Source organism: Aulonocara stuartgranti (assembly GCF_965226115.1).
Source record: "Aulonocara stuartgranti genome assembly, chromosome: 1".
NCBI lineage: Eukaryota > Metazoa > Chordata > Actinopteri > Cichliformes > Cichlidae > Aulonocara > Aulonocara stuartgranti.
In genome coordinates, this window is record NC_138939.1 from 28,344,153 (window position 1) to 28,365,387 (window position 21,235).

The 21,235-nt window shown below is 38.5% G+C and overlaps 2 protein-coding genes and 1 long non-coding RNA gene across 6 annotated transcripts in view; 1 reads left to right on the forward strand and 2 right to left on the reverse strand.

Moving 5' to 3' along the window:
* dmxl2 (Dmx-like 2) overlaps positions 1–2,526 on the reverse strand; it is a 46,525-nt gene extending 43,999 nt beyond the window's left edge. For 2 of the 4 annotated variants that reach the window (XM_082549323.1, XM_082549322.1), the window contains exon 1: positions 2,122–2,526. In XM_082549323.1, the coding sequence (XP_082405449.1) occupies positions 2,122–2,208 (87 nt within the window). In that variant the 5' untranslated portion in view covers positions 2,209–2,526. The remainder of the gene's footprint in view (positions 1–2,121) is intronic. The other 2 variants (XM_082549325.1, XM_082549324.1) reach the window with 1 other exon arrangement.
* The window catches only part of LOC309717094 (uncharacterized protein), a 144,605-nt gene that overhangs the window by 13,294 nt on the left and 110,076 nt on the right, over positions 1–21,235 (forward strand). The window lies entirely within an intron of this gene.
* Positions 5,836–8,630, reverse strand: LOC309711185. The gene is made up of 3 exons (XR_014277897.1): positions 8,512–8,630; positions 8,322–8,393; positions 5,836–8,165 (listed from the first exon to the last, which is right to left on the reverse strand). It is a non-coding gene; the product is annotated as an uncharacterized lncRNA (long non-coding RNA).

Consider the following 21,235-nt stretch of genomic DNA (forward strand, 5'->3'; position numbering starts at 1 on the left):
GATACATAATTAACAAACATTTTTTGGCCAAGATTTATGTAATCTTAGACAATCCTATCCATCTTTGATCAATGTGCAGCACCTTCTTCTATTGCAGTAACTATAAGAACATTTTCAGAAATATGGAGCTTTGGGAGGGAGTACGTGCTCCTCCTCTCCTTGTGCTTAGTTTACAGATGTATTCTATTTTTAGCAGATCACACATCTGCAGATCTGCATATCAAACCCACTAGGCTTTTTACAGATATTAAGACACCGACTAAGGCTTAAGAATCACTTTAATAGACATGAAAATGATCTTTCTAACCAAACTTTACAGCTGTGTGTTAGCCACAGTTAATGACAGAAAAAACAACACGTGATTATTAAAAATCTGCCAATATTATATTTTTAAATATGTACTGTTCCCTTTAATTCCAACTTATAGATCAAACTGTTCTGGTTTCTCAGCACATAACCACCATCTATCAGGCCACTGCACAGAGAGAAGGCAACATCTCTGTTTTTCACTTTCCAACTCTATTTAAAAATATCTCTTCTGATTTCTGTCAATATGTCAATGCTGATAGTTTAGAATGAAACACTGCAGACGCCACGCTGAAGCTGGTGCCCTCATGGCTGCTCTAGATTAGATATGTACGTATGTGTTCGTGCGTTTTGTCAGGATCTGGCCTCCGAGCCCTAAGGGTCAGTGGGAGTGTAAATGTGTTTGCTGGACATGAAGCCCAGTGCTCTTCAAATACCCTCTCAGACACTGAAAGAAAACACCAGGCACAGAAACTGGGCCCTTTCGGCAAAGCGATATGCAATGCTTTAGCTTCAAAATCATCTTTGTCCTTTGCTGTAGCGCATATTTGAGGATACTGAAAGACGCAATGACAAAACACCACCTCATTAATAGGCAACAGGAACAAGCCCAGATCTGGCAGCTGTAATAAGCCAAAATAAAGTACATTCATCAGGCTATCAGTAAAGTCATCATTCCTCTTCTGCTATCGATTCAACACCAACACAGAGAGCAACAGTTTTGGATTCTGCTGCACGTTTACTTCAGCCTGTCAATTTGTTGGGGGTGAAAGATGACTGTGTACTGTGACATTACAGATTCTTGCCATGTCCTGTAGCACAAAGCGAAATATTGACTTGTCTATGTATTCGGGGTCGACTTGAGATAGATCTTAACATATCTTTAACACACAACACGCAACAGAGGCAGACTCAGCTCAAGATAATAGCGTTTGATCAAGATGCCTAAAAACCCATCAAGTCTATGTGACTGATGTCCGACTGCCCCATCTAAAACTGTAAACCTCTAAAGAACATCAAACACTTGGTCATGAAAAATGTAACTCATTTATAAGTCAAAGCAATGGCAAATGTCTTCTGATTATGCTCTTCCCCAGTGACAAAACACGGCCATTCAGCCGCCTAACTCATGTATCCATATAAGGCTCTCTACGTCACGGCTGGCGCAGCTGATGCCAGGATGACAGCGAGCTAACGATCTATGAGGAGGATTTAACGCCAAATGGGAGCAAGCTAAGCTAGTTCTGCAAACACACAAAACACAGCGTTTTCCTTCTGTGAAGGTGCGCAACGTCGTCAAACCCTGACACACAAGTCGCCCCTAATCTGCACTGCAAACGAATTTCACCGGCGCGTATCCCACTGCAAATATTTGCCAATAAATGTTATGGCTGCGCAAAGGGATTCCCTTGCAGTAATTCTAATGTTACGAGATGCAGCTAAAGGTCATTTGAGTGGCTGTTTTAAAATTTCTTGGGGAGAATAATGTCAAAAACCTTCACGTAAATAGCTAATGCAAACACCGCAGCGGATCATGTACTCGTGGGGTCCTGCTTATCGGTGACTGACTGTCACGGTAAATTAAAAAAGGAGCTCGTGACACGGATGCCCCGCGTAGTCTCAACCCACTGTTTGTGAATCACTCGGTGCGGCAGTTTGGCTAGCACACTACCCGGCTAGCCAGTGCTTTAGCTCGCTAGCCAGCCCGTTTACAGCCAATATAACGCTGGTTAGCTAACTACCCAGCTAGCTAACTTAGTCGCTAGCTTCAATGGGTGTCATCTTTGAGCAAACAATATCAAAATAAAATCTTACCGTGAACTGAATGTCGTTCACACTTCCCACCGAATAGCAGCAATCTCCTGGGTTCACAGCTCCCGTCAGCACCTGGTGCAGATGCATTTTCCTTTTATTTTAGCAGCAGACGGGCTCTCTTTTTTCTAATTATTTATAACGAGTCCACCCTTTCGGTTTCTCCATCTAGCAGCAGAGACTGGGAATTCCATCATTAACATTAACGTCGTCCTCCACAAACGGTGTTGTTGCGGAGAACCTGACTTGGACTTGAATAAATAAATTTTATCAGGTCCTGACATTTATTTAAACGTGTAAAAACGGCCGCCTGCTGCCTCTCGCTGTCAACACCATCCCGACGATTAATCGTGAGAGCCGAGGCAGCGGGATCTCTGCAGCGATCCTGACATGCGCATTCACAGCGTTGTCCAGGCACGACTGAAAAGCCCTAGATAGCTCAACCTAGACTGGAAATCTTTACTGCTGGATATGTGTGCGAGGCATCACTGGGCGTATTTCTCACTGAGAAAGGTGTGTGCTTAAGCCCTCCTATCTATGTTATAGAATGACATAAAGTTCATATCAGTAATCAACTGTACTTTTATCTGTCATGTTGTTCAGCTGTTCTAGTAGCACTCTTCTGTATTTAAGGGACTCCATCTTTGTGGATTTCAATTTATTGCTTGTAAATGTAGGGTCCGGGGTCTAATTGAACGGGTTAAATCAAAAGTGGTAAAGGGTGGGTTTTAATTTAGACAATATGATGTGTATACTGCGGACAGAAAACATTTAAAATACAACAGTGAGGGCATTTTATAACTGATCAGACACACATTCATAGAGCTCTGTGGCTCTTCTCCTTTGTGGTTCGCCACTGCCAGCTGAAAGAAGGTGGCTAAGATTGCAGACATACTGGTTACGGTTAGTTAGTTAGTTAGTTAGTTAGTTTCTTTTAGGATGCATGTGGCACAATGTTTCAGTGAAACTCCTGCTTTTTCTTTAGAGAAAAGCTAATAAATCTAGAGATGATCCAAACGGAGACTTTTCCTGTTTAATTTCACTTCAGTTTTGTAAAATAATGTATTTGTCTTTTGGTCTCAATGTCACAAACAATTTCTTTAACATTAGAATTTCCAGTGTTGTACAAAAGTCTTGAGTCACACTTTATTTCATGATATTTTGCTTCCAATGAGCACACATCTTGCAATTTTCAAAGTGGTTTTGAGCAATAGTTCTTCACGTTTTCTCAAGGCCTTTCAATTTTTTTCTTTAGACTGCCTTTTCATGCATTTTCAGTCCAGTTTTTGTACCTGGGGTGTTAAACGCATGTTTGTTTGTTTGTTAAGCCACTGACCAATGGATCATTCAAGCATAAAAGAAGCACATAACCCACGGGATGAACCACTTTTGTGTTTGTTAAGAACCCATTTTAAATTGTATATTTAAGCAATTTGTTACTAGCAGCCTGTTGCAAAAGCTTCCAATTTTTTAGTTAAAGCTATGAAAAATACAACAGTTTGATATTATTTTGCACCAACAAGGTGATATTAACTGAAAAGCTGATAGTATGTATATGAACGAAGAAAAAACAGAATAAAATTTGCGCTGCCATTCAATGCCATCTGTAGGCATCTGATTGGCAGCACCTTCCTTTTTCAGCATATCAATGATCCCAAACACACCGCTGGTGCATTAAAATCATGCTCACACAGAGAAACACTATCGGTTATGGATTTGCCTTCCCAGAGCGCAGACCTCAACATTATGAAGCAGTGTGGGATCATCTTGACAGAGAACAAAACAAAAGGCAGCCAACATCCAAAGAAGAGATTTGAATGTCCTTCAAAAAGCCTGGAGAACTACTCCTGAACACTAAAGAAATGACACAAAGGCTCGCCTGAGAGAGTTCAGGCTGTGCTGAAAAATAAAGGTGGTCCAATAACACTGTGGAAGCATAATATAAAATCAGTGAAGAAATGTTCTAATGAATAAAAAGATCACATGCAACTGTCCTGCCTCTTGTTTGTACTTTTTGGATTTTGAGACTCACTCAGGCACCATTTAACAGAGAACAAAGGGAGGTGAGCAAGACCTGACTGAGCTTCAGTGTAACTGTTCCACATCTGTTTATCTGCTCTAATTCATCTCACTGATGAGATTTAACAGAACGCATCAGCACAATGCTGTTTATCCTCTTTCCCCCTTAAACTCCCTTTTACATATCGGCTGTAACACTTTCCTTCATTGTTTGTAGAAAAATGATGTGAACGATCTGTGGGGGATGATATGCAACCTACCATCATGGCACTGGCCTAGTTATTTAAGCCACACTGACATCATCAAGCACGGCCTGCCTGCCAGCCACCATGACACACAGGACATCAGAACAGAATATTGTGAGGCAGAAGCCCAGAGAGAATGTGACACATACGCATAAACAGTGTCAACAACAATGGCGGGGCACACTCATCGTGTCGTATGTGTCTATCCATTTAGCATTTGGTGACTACCATTTTTTAAACTTCAAGTGTCAGACTTTACAGCTGTTCTGCGTTCATGGACTGGTCATAATGACTGATGATTAGCAATAGGTCCTACAAAGAACATAAGTCCTCCATCAAAAGAGTTACATTTACAGTTTAACCTTCAACATCAGGTTATAATTTACGCTGTCGTAATCTTGTGTAAATTAGAAACAAATTCACCAATTACATAACCCAGAGTGCCATCCACGAGCTTTAAATCCTGTGAGACTTTACCAAAAATGCTCTCTTTTGTTTGTTTTTGAAATTTTTTAAGATTGCAGAGAGGAAGTGTGACTAAAACCTTGAGTGCATTCCTTCAGGATGAAGTCTCGATGAGTGACTGAAAAAGCAGTCTAACCTGTTTATACTAATGCACGTGTTTGCATCTTATTTTGAGATAATGGAAGATATCTGCTTTAGATTATTAGGAAAAAGGGAATTGGTACCAGATATGTTGTTCAGTGACTTTGGTTTGCAGGCCAAGAATACTGAGGTCTCTGAGACTCCACTGCTGCAGCACACTATGTGTGAAGATAAGAATGTATTTAGAGCAAAAAAGAAGGAATTGTGCAAGAATGTGTATAGTAGGTGTTTGACAGGGTGAGTAATAGGTACTGTATGTCTGAATATTGCAGGAGGGTTTGATGAAGGTTGATGCAGTGTTTCTAGTCCCTCCAGTACCACTAAGAGACACTACCTTGATCTACAGAGATGAAAATTAAGTGCATTATAGATTTTCTCATTTCATGGATGGCTGCTAGCTGGAGGGAGTTCCAATCTGGGTCTGAGGTGCAAGACATTCTGCTTCCCAGCACAAACATGTAATGGGGTTTCATCACCATTATATGTGATGGGAAGTAATAAAGAAAGAGTGTTCGATACATACTGTTAAAATAGCATGTGAATGTCTCAGCATTGCATCAAGAGGTGTGCAAATAATAACACTCTGTGTAGTTGTGAAGAACTAGCAGGTAGTAAATGGTTACAGAAATAAAGATTCACTGGATCTCGGAAATTGTGTTAATTCTGAATAAAACTTCAAGATACAAGATATAAAAAAGCAGCCAAGCCTGGACGCTGAGCCAGTCAACCTTCTGCATCCTTTGGTTCTATAGTCTGAGCTTCATCTGTGCTGCAATGAGACAAATATAGTGTGTTTACATGACCGCACAAAGTTATAATTTTTCTTTATTGAACCTGTTATACATTTACAACATATCCATTGGCAAGCTTTAAACTTTTTTTTTTTGGAGGGCAGTGACCTCATCCATGGTGTACTGGCCATGAATATCATATGCTTTACAACTGCAAACCGTAATATGGAACTCTCATGAAGATGTCACAGAGGATACCTATACTAATTTACAACTTCTTTTACAATGTTTATTCTTGAACTCTGCTAAAGCAGCTTTTCATGATTCACAGTTCAGAAATGATCCTTATTCACCTTTTACTAGGCCTCGGCACAGCCTCTCAGTTCATCATCTGCCTGAGACAAGCTATTCATTTCAGCCACCTTCCGCTTCCCTTTATGTCTGTTTCTTCTGATTTTCTCACCTCACTAGAATAGATTTGGACAGCAGTCAGGTTTGGCTTTTGTATTTTATTCTGATCTGGCTGTGAGGTGACCATACATCTGCTATCACTGACATCACACAGAGCCAAGGCCAGATAAATATAAAAAAGAAGAAAAAAACTGAGTCAGAGACAGATCAGAGATTTCTGAACTATGACTTTTTGGCTCACAGGAATTGCTTGGCACTCATTGACGGATTATTAGAAACCACGTGTGTATGAGCATATATGTAACAGAGCATGCATATGACATATAATTGGTAAAAACATAGCAGACTCATTCAATATGCTCCAGTGGTTACTTTAAGCCTTTAAATGTTACTTTAACCTCATTAAGGCTGCCTTTGGATTCATCTTCTGATGTGCGCCCACCATATTAATACCCTATTTTTAGATAATTTGTCAAAAGTTTGATTAAGCTCTCTTTTAGAGTACTTAAGAGTCCTGAAAATGAATTAATATTACACTCAAAATAAGTGATGGTGTTCTCCCGAATATGGATTAAAAAAAAGAAAAGAAAACAGTCATTAGATCAACCTGTTTAACTGCTTTTTAAACTTAAATAGCCAATCAGGTGGCATCGCATGGCAGAAACTCAGTGCATTTATTCATAAGATAAGATAACCTTTGTTAGTCCCACGTGTGGGAAATTTGTTAATGAAGACTGTTCTCCAGGTAAAATGCTTTGAATGCACATTTACACAACTAAATGGCTGGAAGATTCAACAAATCCCTTTAGTACGTGACACAAACAAAAGGAAGCATTTCTATAGACAAAGAAACCCCTCCACTTGGTTCGACCTGCTGATGTCATGTGTGACTTCATCAGGACTTTAAAATGAGTAAATGCTAGGCAGGCGTTTCCCCACACCTGACCCACATGAAGACTGAAAAGACAGAACAAAGTAAATATGAACAAATGACTTAATCTGTAACATAATAAAATATAAAGAAACATGTAACTGAGTATTTGCCTGAATTTGCAGAATGTTTGATTTGCCGGCAACAGAACGCTTACAAACCCGAGACAGTGAGTGCAACAATGTTACTCCACAAATAGTAAATCACAGCAAATAAATAGAAACAAAATAATGTGTATAATGTGCAAAAAAAAAAAAAAAGGTCAACACATGGGACAAATGGAGAGCCTTGCAACTGCTCATCCACTTTGTCACACCTGTCCATCCCTTTATGACCACAATGTAAGCCATCTTCTGATGGCTGTTTTCAGCAGGTTAGTGCTCCATGTAAAGCTAACTTGTATTTGGTACATGGTGTCATACCTGGGGAATATTGTAAGTTGATAAAATTGTTTCCCTTACTCAAGTTTTAGTATTTGTAAAGAAATTCACCTGCTTTGGACTTTTAAAAAGACTATTATGTGTCTGGTATATGAGGAGCTTTAAATAAAATATCAGTTCCCTGTAAAACTGTGGGTTCTACAGGCCTCCAAGTCTGTTTTCAAAGATCAAACATGCAAATATTCGAGGAACTTAAAGCATCCATCATTCTATCTTAACTTGAGCTCCGCGTCTTAGAGTGCATATTGACAGAGCACAAGGGCCACATATTTGATGTGAAAAAACTGAAGGTCCCAGCTCAAACATGCTCAAATGTTGAGCAGAAAGTATTTTTTCTCTCCAAGAAGAGAAGTGTCGAAAAACTCTCCTACTTTTATTTATTGTTCTTCTTTTTTTTGGGAATAAAAAGTATAATAGTCACAAACCCATTACACCATATTTGTTTTCCAGCCTGCATTGTGAAAAAGATTTTTTTTTAAATCATCTATTGATCTATTATCTGTTAATATTTAGTATTTTTGTCCTTAGTTGGTGGTGACAGATTGTTTGAGCTTGAGACTGAAGGCTGAAAGTCAGGCTGTCTGACACTGGAGTGAGTTGAGTAGGCTGGAAGATGCAGAGCTCTGCTGTAGTGAGCTGGCAGGTGAGCCAATGGATTGTTGTCCTGAAACACAAAGAAGAAAATTACTTTGGATTTATGCAAAAATTACTGAAGACCAGAGAGTAGAAGGTCACCATCCTTAGCTGTACACAAATTTCCACACAGATATGACAAACTGGCAAGGGGTGGACAACCAGCTTGGGTTCAAGTGCTGCAGACCTTAATTGTGGATGGGTTTTACATGTGTAGACCAAATACACAGCAGATCAAGGTTGACTGCCACGCCCAGACCTATACACACAAATACATTCACAGGAGAAAATGGAAACACAAGGAAACAAAAGAACACTCAAGAGGAAAGAGTACTGTAAAAAAAGTAAACAATGTTTGAAAGTAGCACAAGACTCACTTCTTTTAGCTGAAGAAATAATTGATAAAATCATATGGTACATGAGCAACATGTGTGCAGGTCTGCTCTTTATGTTTTTCACATTAGAAGACCTGGTGAACTTGTACTATTGTCTCCATCATATCTGCTTCAAATTGAGATTAAATCTAATTTAATGATTCGATTTAATGGCTGAAAATCAATGCTGCGTTCAAAAGGACAAGCTTCTTGTCAGCCCGCTCAGCACGAGCGCTAAAGGATACAGAATAAAGGAAAGATTTGGAATCAGGTCCTTAAAAGTTCAAATATCTAAGCTAGTCATGAACAGACATGTCCTACATACCTGCAGTCACAGATCCAGACATGCAATCTCTAAATTTCTGGCTTTCTCAACAGTTTCATTTACTGTAGCTGATGGTGTTCAGCACAACACGTTGCCAGTGACAACAGCTTTTAGTGATAAATTGTCAGGTAAAAGAAATTAAACACAGAATTTTAGAAAATTCAAAGAGCAAATGAAACGCTAGGAAACATTTATAGCACAGGAACTGAAGCAGTGGCAAAAACAACACAGAGTGACATCTTTTTGTTCTTAATCTGTCAGAGGGATTAATCCTATTGCAGATTTTTGTTTGTTGACATCAGTCAAAACTAAACAGTGAGGTAAGACAGTCTATTCACTGTAAGAAGATGTTCAAACAGCATACTGCAACATAAGACTAACTAAGAAAAACACGTTAAACCTTGATGTTAAGTACAGTTTTCTTGAAACCTGGACTCCTGATGGGGTCGGAGCCTTTTTTGTCCACTTTTTCAGAACCTTTCATGTGTGTGTGGGTGCATGGGTAACACGCACCCACACACACATTCAGTAGATTTTGAATCCCACGTTGACATGTAAGATATCATATCAATCAACGTGGTACAAAAACTTTAGGTTTTTTTCAGGAAATTCTGAATTTTATGAAAACTGGAAACAAATGATTTGGTTGCTGAAAAACAATAAAAAATAAGATAGAAAAATAAAACTACTGTAATACTACACTTATTACTCTGCATACCTTTGTAGATGCTGAATTGAGTGTTATATAAGATAAATGCTGCCCTCCTATAGCAGCAACATCTGTATTCATTTCTATGCTGTTTTCATTTTATTCTTGTGAAATGTGTTTGGTTTGTGTTGGACCTTGTAATGACAGGATAGCTTAGATTGTTAATGTTTCTTAAAAAACAGAAATATGCACTGCCACAGAAAGGTGGAAAATCCTGACGGATCCTCCTTAATCTCAGTGTTTGGTAACAGCACCACTCAATAAGGCAAAACTGCCACAGCAGCCATGGATTCTGGGTGAATAGATGACAATTTATTTTCTTTCTTTAGGGACAAATTAAAACCACACACAACAGTGTAATGTGGTTTTGTATTAGTGCTTCCTCATGCCCCTAGCCTCAGTAATTTTGTACTCCATATTTGATTTTGGAGTTACGCAGCTACACTGTAAGTGTCATTGCTTTCTATCTTCTGCTCCTCCTCTATCTCTTTCTCACACACGTCTTCGGCTCTCTGAGATTTCTGTGTCTGTAGCGATACTGAAGATTGATGACAGCTATTTCAGAGTATCGTCTATGTCTTTGACACCATCCCTGATTCTCTCTCTCGCTTTCTCTCCACACTTGTCTCACTCTCCCCTCCTCTTCCCACTCTTTAGAAGGTCAGCCTCTCTTACTGTGGTTAAACTAGTCCATCTGTCTCTCCTGCATTCCTGTCCAGGCAGCCTTGAGCCAACTGATGGATCTCTCGCAATTGCAGTTGTTTCAGGGATGAATCACTGTCTGTGCCAGTGTGTGTGTGTGTGTGTGTGTATAGACATAAAATTAATTATTTCCTTTCCTATTCACTGGTTTGAAATTCTGTCGAGGTCCTCCTGTGTTCAGTAGTATAAGTAAATGTGTGTACGTGTGGGTACACTCATCAGAGCATTTGTGTTATGAACTAACCTTTTTTCTCTAACAGGATTATCTGTTCCTTCATTTTAATGTCAATGAGCTTTACTTGGTCTTGCTATGTCTTTCTCTTTCATTCATGTCTGACTGTCTGCCGTTCCATTCTATTCTCAGCAAGCAAGCAATTAATTAATTATACACTTAATTATCTTATTTTACAGCTACTTATATGATAGATTTCAGAATGCATTCGTTTTTCAGACATGTTCTTCTATGCGACGCACAGCATATGACCAGAGCAGACCGGACTAGAGCAGATGGTGGGTGTGAGCAGCTTTGTGAGGTCACTCTTGAGTGTGAGGAGAAGATCAAGGGCTTGGCACACAAACACCCATGTGCACACAAACCCACACAATAGCAGACCATACTAATGTGTGTAATCTCAACAGAGTCGCAACAGGTTTGCAAATGACTGTGATAAACACTGATTAGTGAGGAGGAGAGAGGGTATGTGGAGAATGTCTTCATTACTATTTGTTTACACTGTCCATTTTACTTAATTAATGCATGTGCTTGAGATTGGTTTTACTGGAATATACTGGTACATGCCAATCTGCTAAGCTGCCCATCATACCTTATTTTTTGCATTTGGAAGCTTGCATATTATAATTTATTACATGTATTCAGAATGGTCTCTATATTTCAAAACTGTTCTAAATCCCTGACTAGATCATAAAAAAGAGTGGCATGCATGTCTGGGATGTTGACAAAATCAGTGTGTAGTCACTTATTGGTATTCAGTTTGCATAGCAGGGTCAAAGGTTGGAGTCAAGCTGTGGCCACTGTGCATGAAGCTGGCTACCTATCAGCAAGCATGATTGAATCACAGAATGGGAAATGTGCATACGTGCGATCTGTAAGTGTCCTTTAACAGAGCTGTTTTTGTTAAACACCAAAGAGAAGTACACTGTGCAGCAATCAGAATTTTATTCAGTTTTGTTAGATCGCTCGAAATACTTTCAAATTGGGTTTCATAAAAAAGGGTCAGTGGCATTAATGGCCTACTGTGCATATAAAAGATTACTTTCCATTTCTGTAAATAGTGTACTCTCCCCTTTACAAAGGGAAACATTTTGTTAGTTTTAAAAAGATGCTTATTGGATGTCACCCAACAAGTATCATTCATATACGCTAAAGTGTTAATGTAACAGGATGGGTCAGAAGCAGAGGCATTCTAGTCTTCCAGCCAATGTTGTTGCAATCAAATGAAAACCTATAAAATCCAGTGAAAATGGACTTTAAACCTTTTGCCTCTGTAGAAATCAAAATCATTTTTATTTGTTGTTTCTGTCATGTTTAGATGAGATTATGTCAATGGACTGGTACTTGTATATGGTGCCTTTATACTCCATACGAGCATCATTCACAAACACACAAGTGATTATTTTATATGCTCTGTTGTCTCTGCTCACACTCACACTCACATTCAGTATCTTGTTTGACATGCAGGTTTGCTGGGATTTTGCCACCAGCCTTTCAATTAACAGTCACCTTGCTGTTCTTCTGAGCCACAGTGATAACCTAAAGAATTTGCAGCATTGGTCATCTCACAGTTTTAATGTGTTTCACTCAGTAATTGTATAAAATATTTGTTTTCTAAAGTATTTTGCTTTACTGTGAGACTATTTATAGTATTGATGTCAAAACAAAGACTAGAGAAGGTTTATATTGCAATGTGTATTTTAAATATGTGGTTGTTACATGTCTCACAATATTTTAATTAATACTTGATTTCTTGAAATTTTGATCTCTTATTTTAGTCTAGCAAAAAAAACAACATTTATTATATGCCTACCAACATCTAATAGAATAGAGAAGTATCTGGTATGACACCTGAAGGTTTTGGGTGCTTAATAAAAAATAACTGTAGCAAAGAATGTGGTATTTTGGAATCTATCCATCCATCTAAATGGTTATTCAACTTCTAAGCTTTTCATCGCACAGAAATAAGCGGTTTGTCATACTGTAATTACAAATATTAACCAGAAGAGGGCAGTGTTGACTGGAGAGAACAAATCTAGATGACCCTCAGAACTGAAGCAGCTTCTTGGGGAATACATTGCCTGAACACACTACACTATTTCCCTTATCTCAGTTGGTGGGTCTTGGCAAACACCAGCAGTTCTATCTGTAGTAACGGAAAGATGTCTGTGTGTCCATATGCGCATAAAAAAATGTTACTGCTACCAAATTAGTGCATAAAGTGCACAGCCATCTGTGTTTGTTTGCAATACATTTGCAGTGTGTATGTGCATCATACTTCCTTGCATGTATATATGTGACATAGATTTACACGTGTACTATTGGCAGACGGGTGAACCCCAGGAACAGAAGCCTATAGAGTGAGAGGAAATGATTATGCCACATGGTTCCACTATTGCGGCTGGGCAGCTCAACCCCTCCCTTCCCCCCAGCTTATGCAGGGCTCTGTTGGCTCAGCAACCTACAGTGAGATTATCAGAACTGTATCAAGACACAGACCAGTATGGTAAATAAAAAATGAACACACGGTAGACAATAAGATTAGGAAAGCTACCCCACCCAACAAAAAGTGTAGCTTAGAATTCAGAATCACAAAATTTTGCACATATTTCATGCTTGTTTACTATAAAGTAAAAGAAAATATAAAAACTAGATAACATTTAGGTTTTGATTTTGTCTAAATTACCCAGACATGACCTCCTACTGTTGGACATTCTGATTCATTAAGAGGGAACTTGGCACTAATCCAATCACATTACCTGTTTCAAAGGATATCATAGTGTCATTTCTACCATTGTAGGAATGACACTATTTTGACAAAACTACTTTAGAGTTGGGACTTGTAATCGGGTTTGAAAAGGTGCTATTCCCCAATGAAAATTAGATACGACAGAAAATGAAGCAAAAAGAAAGAAAGAAAGAAAAAAAAGAGAGGGGAAAAAAGAAAGAAAGAAAGAAAATGTGTCTTTGAACAGTGGCTGATTTAAAAGTGTACTTTTGTAAATGGTCCTGTCTGTGTGTGTCTTTGTACTCTGGCTGATCATTAATCTGAACTATCAGGTCTGATAAGATGTTTCTAAAGAGAGAAGCAACTGAAAGATCACTTTCAGAGTGATAGGTTTGTGTGTGTGTGTGTGTGTGTGTGTGTGTGTATATGTGTGTGGAGACAGAAAGACAGACAGAAAGGTATAGTTTAAAGGACCTTGAGTTTGACGATGGTCATACTGCAGCTGCAGCCCTTGTAAATCTTACAGGAAGCTCATAATAGACTCCTTATCTGCACAGGAGACAATGAAGCCTATCAAGGGAGAACAAAATAAAACGAATCAGTCTGTGAGGTGGAGAAAGAGTATTCAAATGAGCACCTACAGGCATTGGCAGAAGAATTAGCAAGGTCTGGTCAGATGACATTCAGACTCACATGCACATCTAGAAATGTTAAGATGACACCTGCCTTATTTTTAGTTGTTCATTCCTAAGTTAAAGAGAAAAAAAGGATAAAACTTAAACGTGAGAATTGTTTGGTTAAGACTTTTAAGTCAATGAACTAATGTATTAAAATCCTGCCTATTATATTTGCGTATTATATTTCATATTAATTTACATATTGGAGAGACTGGAGAGAATGCGAGTGTGTCATTTGCCAATATGACAGGAAAAGAAAGCAGGAATAAATGCAAGTTAAAGGTTATTTGTTATTAAATACTGCATGATTAAATAATAATAAATGATTAATGACTCCAGGATGAAAAAACATCCCTTTGTCAGACATCCTTCATTATCACCTTACTCATTCTGCATGACACGTTGTGACTGTGGGGCTGTTAGTTGAAAGCACCAGGCTTAGTCAGATAATTTCCCCTGACAGTGGGTGATATGAAATGAGGTCACCCAGCAAGCACGGTGGCACAGATTCTGCTGTTTAGCTGATTCAAGTATATCATATTTAAGAGTTGGGGAACAGTTCTTCTGTCCTCTACACATCTATGTGTTATACCAGTGCTAAACATGTTTTCTTTGCAGACATCTGTGAGATGCTCTTGAGCATAAATATAGTTTGCAGCACTCCTTTTTTTAATTTATCTAGAATGACACTGCCTTTATGTAACCGTCATAAAAAGGCCAGTGGTTTTTAATGACATTCCATACTGAGTTCACATTTTGCTGCTACACTGATATAGTTCTTTACAGTCAGTAGGGGGCAATAGAGACCAAGAAAAATGCTCATCTGCAAATAACTTGAACCGTTGTTCTAGGCTTGACAATTCTTGATCATTCTTGCATCTGAGATCAACCTATGCTATTGAAAAATATGTCATTATAGAGATAATAAGAGCAGCTGCTGCTATGAGGATTTAATCTTCAAAAGCACGCAGAATAAAGCATACAAATTGCTCTGTGACTCCACTAAAGATCGAGAAAAAAAATGTGTTCATGAATAGAAACATGCTCACATGTGATTGATATGATTTGCAGCCCTTTCAGATGTTTTTTATTTCCTCTTTGTGTGTATTGAATGACTCTCTTAAGATTGTCTGTAATAGTTTGTGCTAGTGATACATGGGAGAGGGATTCAGCTGTCCCGGACTTTTCTCCACTCCGAGTATCACTCCTTTCCTGTAAATGGCAGCTGTCAGAGATGCTCTTGAGTGTATGAGTGCACACATGAAAGAACACGAATGCCTGCATGTGTGTGCTTGACAATGTGTGTGACTTGATCCAGATGGACATGTTAACAAGAGCAAGCATTGCCCTCTGGCAGCAGTTTATTTCTGTGATTAGATTGTGCCATTATATGATTTCTTCCATAATCAACTCATAATCCCCTCCCGTCTTCACCAGTCACCCTTCCTTTGGCTCCACCTCGTCACTCTTTCCTTCCCCTTTTGGTCCTCGTGTCTCTTTTCATCCTCATCGCACAACGTGTTTGCCTCATGTCTCTTAATGTAGTGCATCTTCTCAACCTCCTGCCCCCAGTGGTTGCACTTGGCCTATAATAATGAGCAATGAGTGAAAGGAAACCGTTGAGCGCCTATTGGCTCAGGGCGCACGATAGCCATTATGGGGCTAAAGCACTGCCAGCGTGCTTGATGAGGGGGAACAACGGAGCCTCACCCTGGGACACTCCATTAAACTCCCCCTCTTTGTCTTTCTGTCTTTGGATAATACGAAAACACAGAGTAACACACACGCACACAGCTCCAGTGGCTCTCCCGTGTGTTCTTGTACATGACCAAAAGCCATGTCTTCAATCTTGCTTTATAGGATAAGCCATCACCTGGCCAATGGTCTTTGCAGCACCATCTTCTTCCTTCCCCACCAGCGTTACTCCATCCTTATTGCTCTTTCCTTAGCCTCCTGTGTCTTCACATAAGCGTCTCTCAGGCAGCAATATAGGCTTTTAAAAAGATCCGACTGCATAATATGGTAAGAAACAGCCGTTGGCTATTTTAGATTATTGTGGGTCAAATCACATGAAATTGCCAAGGAGCTAAACACAAAGAAAATGTTAAAAGAGAGAGAGGCTTTTTATGGCACTCAACCATACTCATAAAACTACGACAAAGACAAAATAAAAATCAATTGAGCTTCGGAGAAAAGCCGGGAGGATCACTTTTCATAGTTGTGGATATTGATCATAAATGATGCTTGTTTGCAAACAGTAAAGCCAGGATTGCTAAATGTGGCGCCTTTATTACACCGACTGTATCATTTTTCAGCAGTAAGTTGAACAAGGCTTGCCAGAATTTGTTTAAGTGAGAAATATGACATCAAAATATGTCTCAACTATTCAAAATGCATTCCTTGACACTACAATGACCTTTTGGGGGTTGAAAACTCTTCTTTCTGTATTGTTATTCATCCGAAGTAATTAGTATGCTAATGGGTTAATAAAAGTCTCCTGGTCCTAGGTTGCCTTTGGAGTTGAAATATGACAAAGTTCTTTTTAATGAGGATGTGCTAGTGTTATTGCTTTTTATTGGACTCATCTTTCATCGTAAAACTTTTATTGAAAAACTTTTGCAGAGGGCTTCTATCTCGCTCTCTGAGTGAAATAATGGAGTTCGACCAACAAGCAATCATAGATTTAAATTATACTTTGAGGGAAAGTCTTAACACAGCAAGGGAATATCTTTAGACAGGTTTTTAACAAAGAATTGAAGGCTATAGTTCACTGTAGTGTCAATGCTTTAACACTCAATCTTGCATCATGAGAGCTGAAACTTCATTGAGCTTTTTTTGAAGAAGAAAAATAGACACCAAAGTATTTATTTAAAAAGTTTCAAACTGTTATAATTTTTGTGTGCATCATGGAAATGAGAGAGAACTTGATACTGGATTGGAAAGTGATACCTCGTTCTTTCACATGAAAGTAGCTTAATGGTGACGGAGTTAGGGGACCAAAAAAAGACATTCCAAGATATGCTGTCTAAGTTCATGGCTTCTACATGAACTCACACAGAGAACTGATATTGTTTTTAATGTTGTTGATTACATGCCTCTCTCTTTTTACTACCAAGTAATTGATGATGCAACAAGCAAGTGAAAATAGTGCGAGGCAGCTTTATGGGTCAGTTGAATATAATTAAGTTGAATATAATTAGTTTTTTAATGCTTTTACAAATTTGTGTATTTGGTTATGTGCAGTATAAGTAATTTAAATTTGAATAAATCTGAACTGTGGAAGGGAAGCTCTACAAGCCACTTATGTTATATCCCGGATAAACCCCCAAATATGTTACGGTTCCCAAATCCACAATTCAAAGGAACCTAATATTTTTTTTAAGATGCCACAATTCTGCTGCATTTCCAATAAACCTTTAATAAATATTACATAAATAATAAATTAATAATAATAAACAGACAATTTAAAATTTTATCTTTTGGTGGTTTATTACTAGCAGCCTGTCATAAAAACATATATTTGTTCCCATTTCTTTAGTTGAAACTATGAAAAATTTGAGAGCCATAAAATGGTATCTTTACAGACACTGAACAAGAAAAATACAAAAGAATTTTTTTTGAGGAAAGTCTAAATAAATGTGAATGTGTGAATGACATAAAATTGTCCAATCAATTTTTTAAACAAGCCAGGTAATCTATGCTAATTGGTCAGGGAACAAAATTGTGCCCCAAGAGGCGAATTCCAAGATCCAATTGAAACTCAGCCTCAGACCCTCATGAGTTAAAAAAAAAACTTTCCATACACTACTATTTGGCCAGTGTCCATATAAGGAAGTCGAAAAATAATTATATATTTCACAAGGACCTCATGGATAATGTAACGTAAAGTTCGAACACAAAATGCATTCTGGCAGGTGGGTTCTGGCAATCACACATAGTGTATGAGCAAACTGTACTTGTAATGTAATGTATAATTTTAATGTATGCCATATTTCTGTAATTAATTGTTTATGATGGATTTTTCTCTTCCCATATTTTTATGAGGGCGGCACCCTAGCACCCTCTACTGACGAGTCGCCACTGATTTCAAGGACGGGGTGTTGGAGGTTTTGACAAAACTGATGGAATTATGAATGCACAAAAGTACCTTCATGATTGGCAACAACTTAATTTTCCAGCATAACAGTTGCCCCAAACACACAATCAATGCACTAAAAACCATACCTGGATTGAAAAACACATAATAGGAAACTATCAGTCATGGATGACCTGGACCTCAACATTATAGAAGCAGTGTGGGATCATCTTTACAGAGAATAGAAGAAAAAGCAGCCAACATCCACATAAAAGCTATTCTGAAGACTACTTAAAGAAATGCCAAGAAAACTTAGTTTAAGTTAGTTCAGTTAAGAGAGCTCAGGCTGTGTTGAAGGATATAGGTGGTCATACCAAAATAGGTTGTTAGAATTGTATAAACTCAGTATTTGAATTATATACTGCATTTCCATTTATGTTTTCATGTTTTAATCAATTGCTACAACTTTTCCCAGCAAAATATAAAGAAATTAGGGTTCACATAAGTCATTTGCAGAGTACTGTATAAAATGGCATACACACTCTCGTGAGCTGAGATGTCAAATTAATCTTTTCAAAGTACACCAAAAAGGTTTTTTACAAAATCATTTTTGCCATCCAAATAATCAGCTGGCACTGTTTCTGGTCTTTTAAAGAGTAACCACTAAAATTATGCCAGTCTTAGAAAAGGTCTAGGTGTCTGCAGGTCAAGCATAGTACAGATGAGGTTAGAGTGGAGTGCAAACACCTGTTACCTCTCACAAGCAATCACCTGGATGCATTGTAAGCAGAGCTTGTGCACTATTTCCCATCTGGAAAGGACTCAAGGACAAGGTACAAAAAAAGAATATCTGAACAGTTTGTCCCCAGTTCATTTCACAGTACACGATGACAAACTACTGAAGCTGAAAATTATAGAAGATTAAATATGTATTTCACATTCTGTCGCATTCTTCTGGATAACATGAGTGCAGAATAGCCTACATATATCACAGTGATAAAAGATATGACTGTAGGCTGTGAGGCTGGTCCTGGGTATAATAAAGTAAAAATCTAGGAGTCTATCTAAAGTTCATAAGAAGGTGAGTGATGCATAAATACCCCCCCAACCTGACTGGATGTTACAAAAGTAAACTTATAACTCACAAGCATCACACCAAGCTCTACCTCAGTAGTCAATATAAAACATTCATCATACAACAACTTAATACAGAACTGTATCTTTGCTTTCATCAGTCATGTCATTCACACTAAGTACATCCCACATTCTGTTGTGTGTTTACTTTGATTTAAAGATAAAAAAAACAAAAACAAAACAAACCATAATGATAGCAAAGTGTGGGTAACAAAGGTTCAAGTGAGAAATATAAGATTATGATTGTCCCCCTTGTCAATATGATGGAAAAACATCTAAAATTGAAATTGCTCTGAAAGATATTCAGATGCATCACTTAGAAAAAAGTAAAGTAAAAGACTCTGGAGAATGTGCTGGACAACTTACATATTTCCTAAGGTGATGGCTGTAATCTGACACTCATACACTGGGCACAAAGATGTGGTTTTTCATTACAACCTGTGAGGTCTGAAAGTAATGTACACAAAACAGAAGCACCCAACCAGTAAAAAAAAAGGAAAAAAAAAGAATAAGTGCTTTCTTGGTGTTGTAATCATAGCTGGATGGGCTTATTGATTTGATGTTGGAACAATTCCTGGTGTGTGTATTTGTGTGGGTGCATGAGCTTATATTCCTACGCTTATACTCGGGCTCTGCTCTAATTGCGTGTGATGAGGAGATATACTTGTGTTCTCAGAGCCGGGAGAACGTAAAGGACATCAGAGGACATCACAGCGTTCTCGCAGACCCTTATCATCGTGCAATGTTTCATTCTAAGTGAAGAGTGCAGTAACAAAATTGCCACCATCTACCAACACGAGCTGTTTCTCTTATCATAAATAATAAAGGTGCGAGATGGCTGCGTATAAACCAGCCTTGCATAAACTGGATTGCACAAGACAAGAGTAATATGCACGGAAAACAGGCCAAAAGCTAAATGTTCTTCGTCTGGCACTTGCTGAACTTCACGTAAAATTATAAGACTCGAGAGAAAACACATGATGAAATATCTGACCATAACTCAGCAACAAAACCAAACAAAGGAGCAGAGGTACTAGATCCTCCTCCTTCTCGCACGCTGACATTGCTTTCTATTCAGATCTAAATAATTCTCTATCATGAGTGCACCTGGGTGAGGATGGGTTGCTTTGGGAGAACCCATCTTAATCATCTTAGAGCTTCTCCACTGATGAAATATTAACTCCAGGTTAACAGCAGCAGAACCATTGATTCTGACCACAGCTTTGAGTGTGCAGCATTTAAAGCAGCCCTTCAGGAAAGCATGGCATGACTGGCATGTTAGCAAGGTTCCACATAAAAGGACATGGAGGAATTTGCATCGCAAAGTGCTGCTAGTAGCTCTCCTCCAAATAAAGGGGAGTGAATTGGTGTTTGACACATCAAGCTGACAGCTTGAGGTGAGGCAGGCAAATTCCTGTAATCTCTCTCTTTCTCTCTGTATGTGTATGTGAGTGTTCAGGAGAGTCTAAAGAGCACAGAAGGGCCGGAGAGGTCCCCTTGGCATCTGCTGGCTCAACAGCCACCAAGGCCCTCTAATGAGTATAATGAGTCTTTGCCACAGAACTCCTGTCACACTCCCTTCATTCATATTGATTTATGTATTGTTTCTGCAGTGACATTGTCTTTGATGTGGTGTCAGGGGGAAAACGAAGGGAAGAGAAGTCATTGTTAAAGCCGTGATTACAACACACACTCCATGTGGGTACAACGTGATGCAAGACAGGACAAACACTTTGGATTTGAGGAACCCCTGGCTCATTAAGATTTGGTGTCATGTCAGATTTAGGAGCTTTTCCTAACTAAACAGCTCTTTTTCCTTTCTCCTGTATAACCCATGACCTCACTTTAGTTTACAATTCATATTCTTTAAACTATGATTTGAAAGGGGGGGGGGGGGGGGGGGGTATAAGGATAATGGAATGTGTGAGTGCAATGATAAACAGAGGAAAACATAAAGGAAAGAAATCTTCTAGACCCCCTTTTTCTGATTCTAAATGATGTTGATGAGCTGCCCTTTGGCAAAAAGTGAGAGTAATTTATGCAATTTTCAATCATTTGCATTGTTTGAATTGCTTCATACACATTCGCTTTTGGCAAAAGTACTTAAAAACCATTATTTACAATTTGTTTACTGCAATGCTCCAT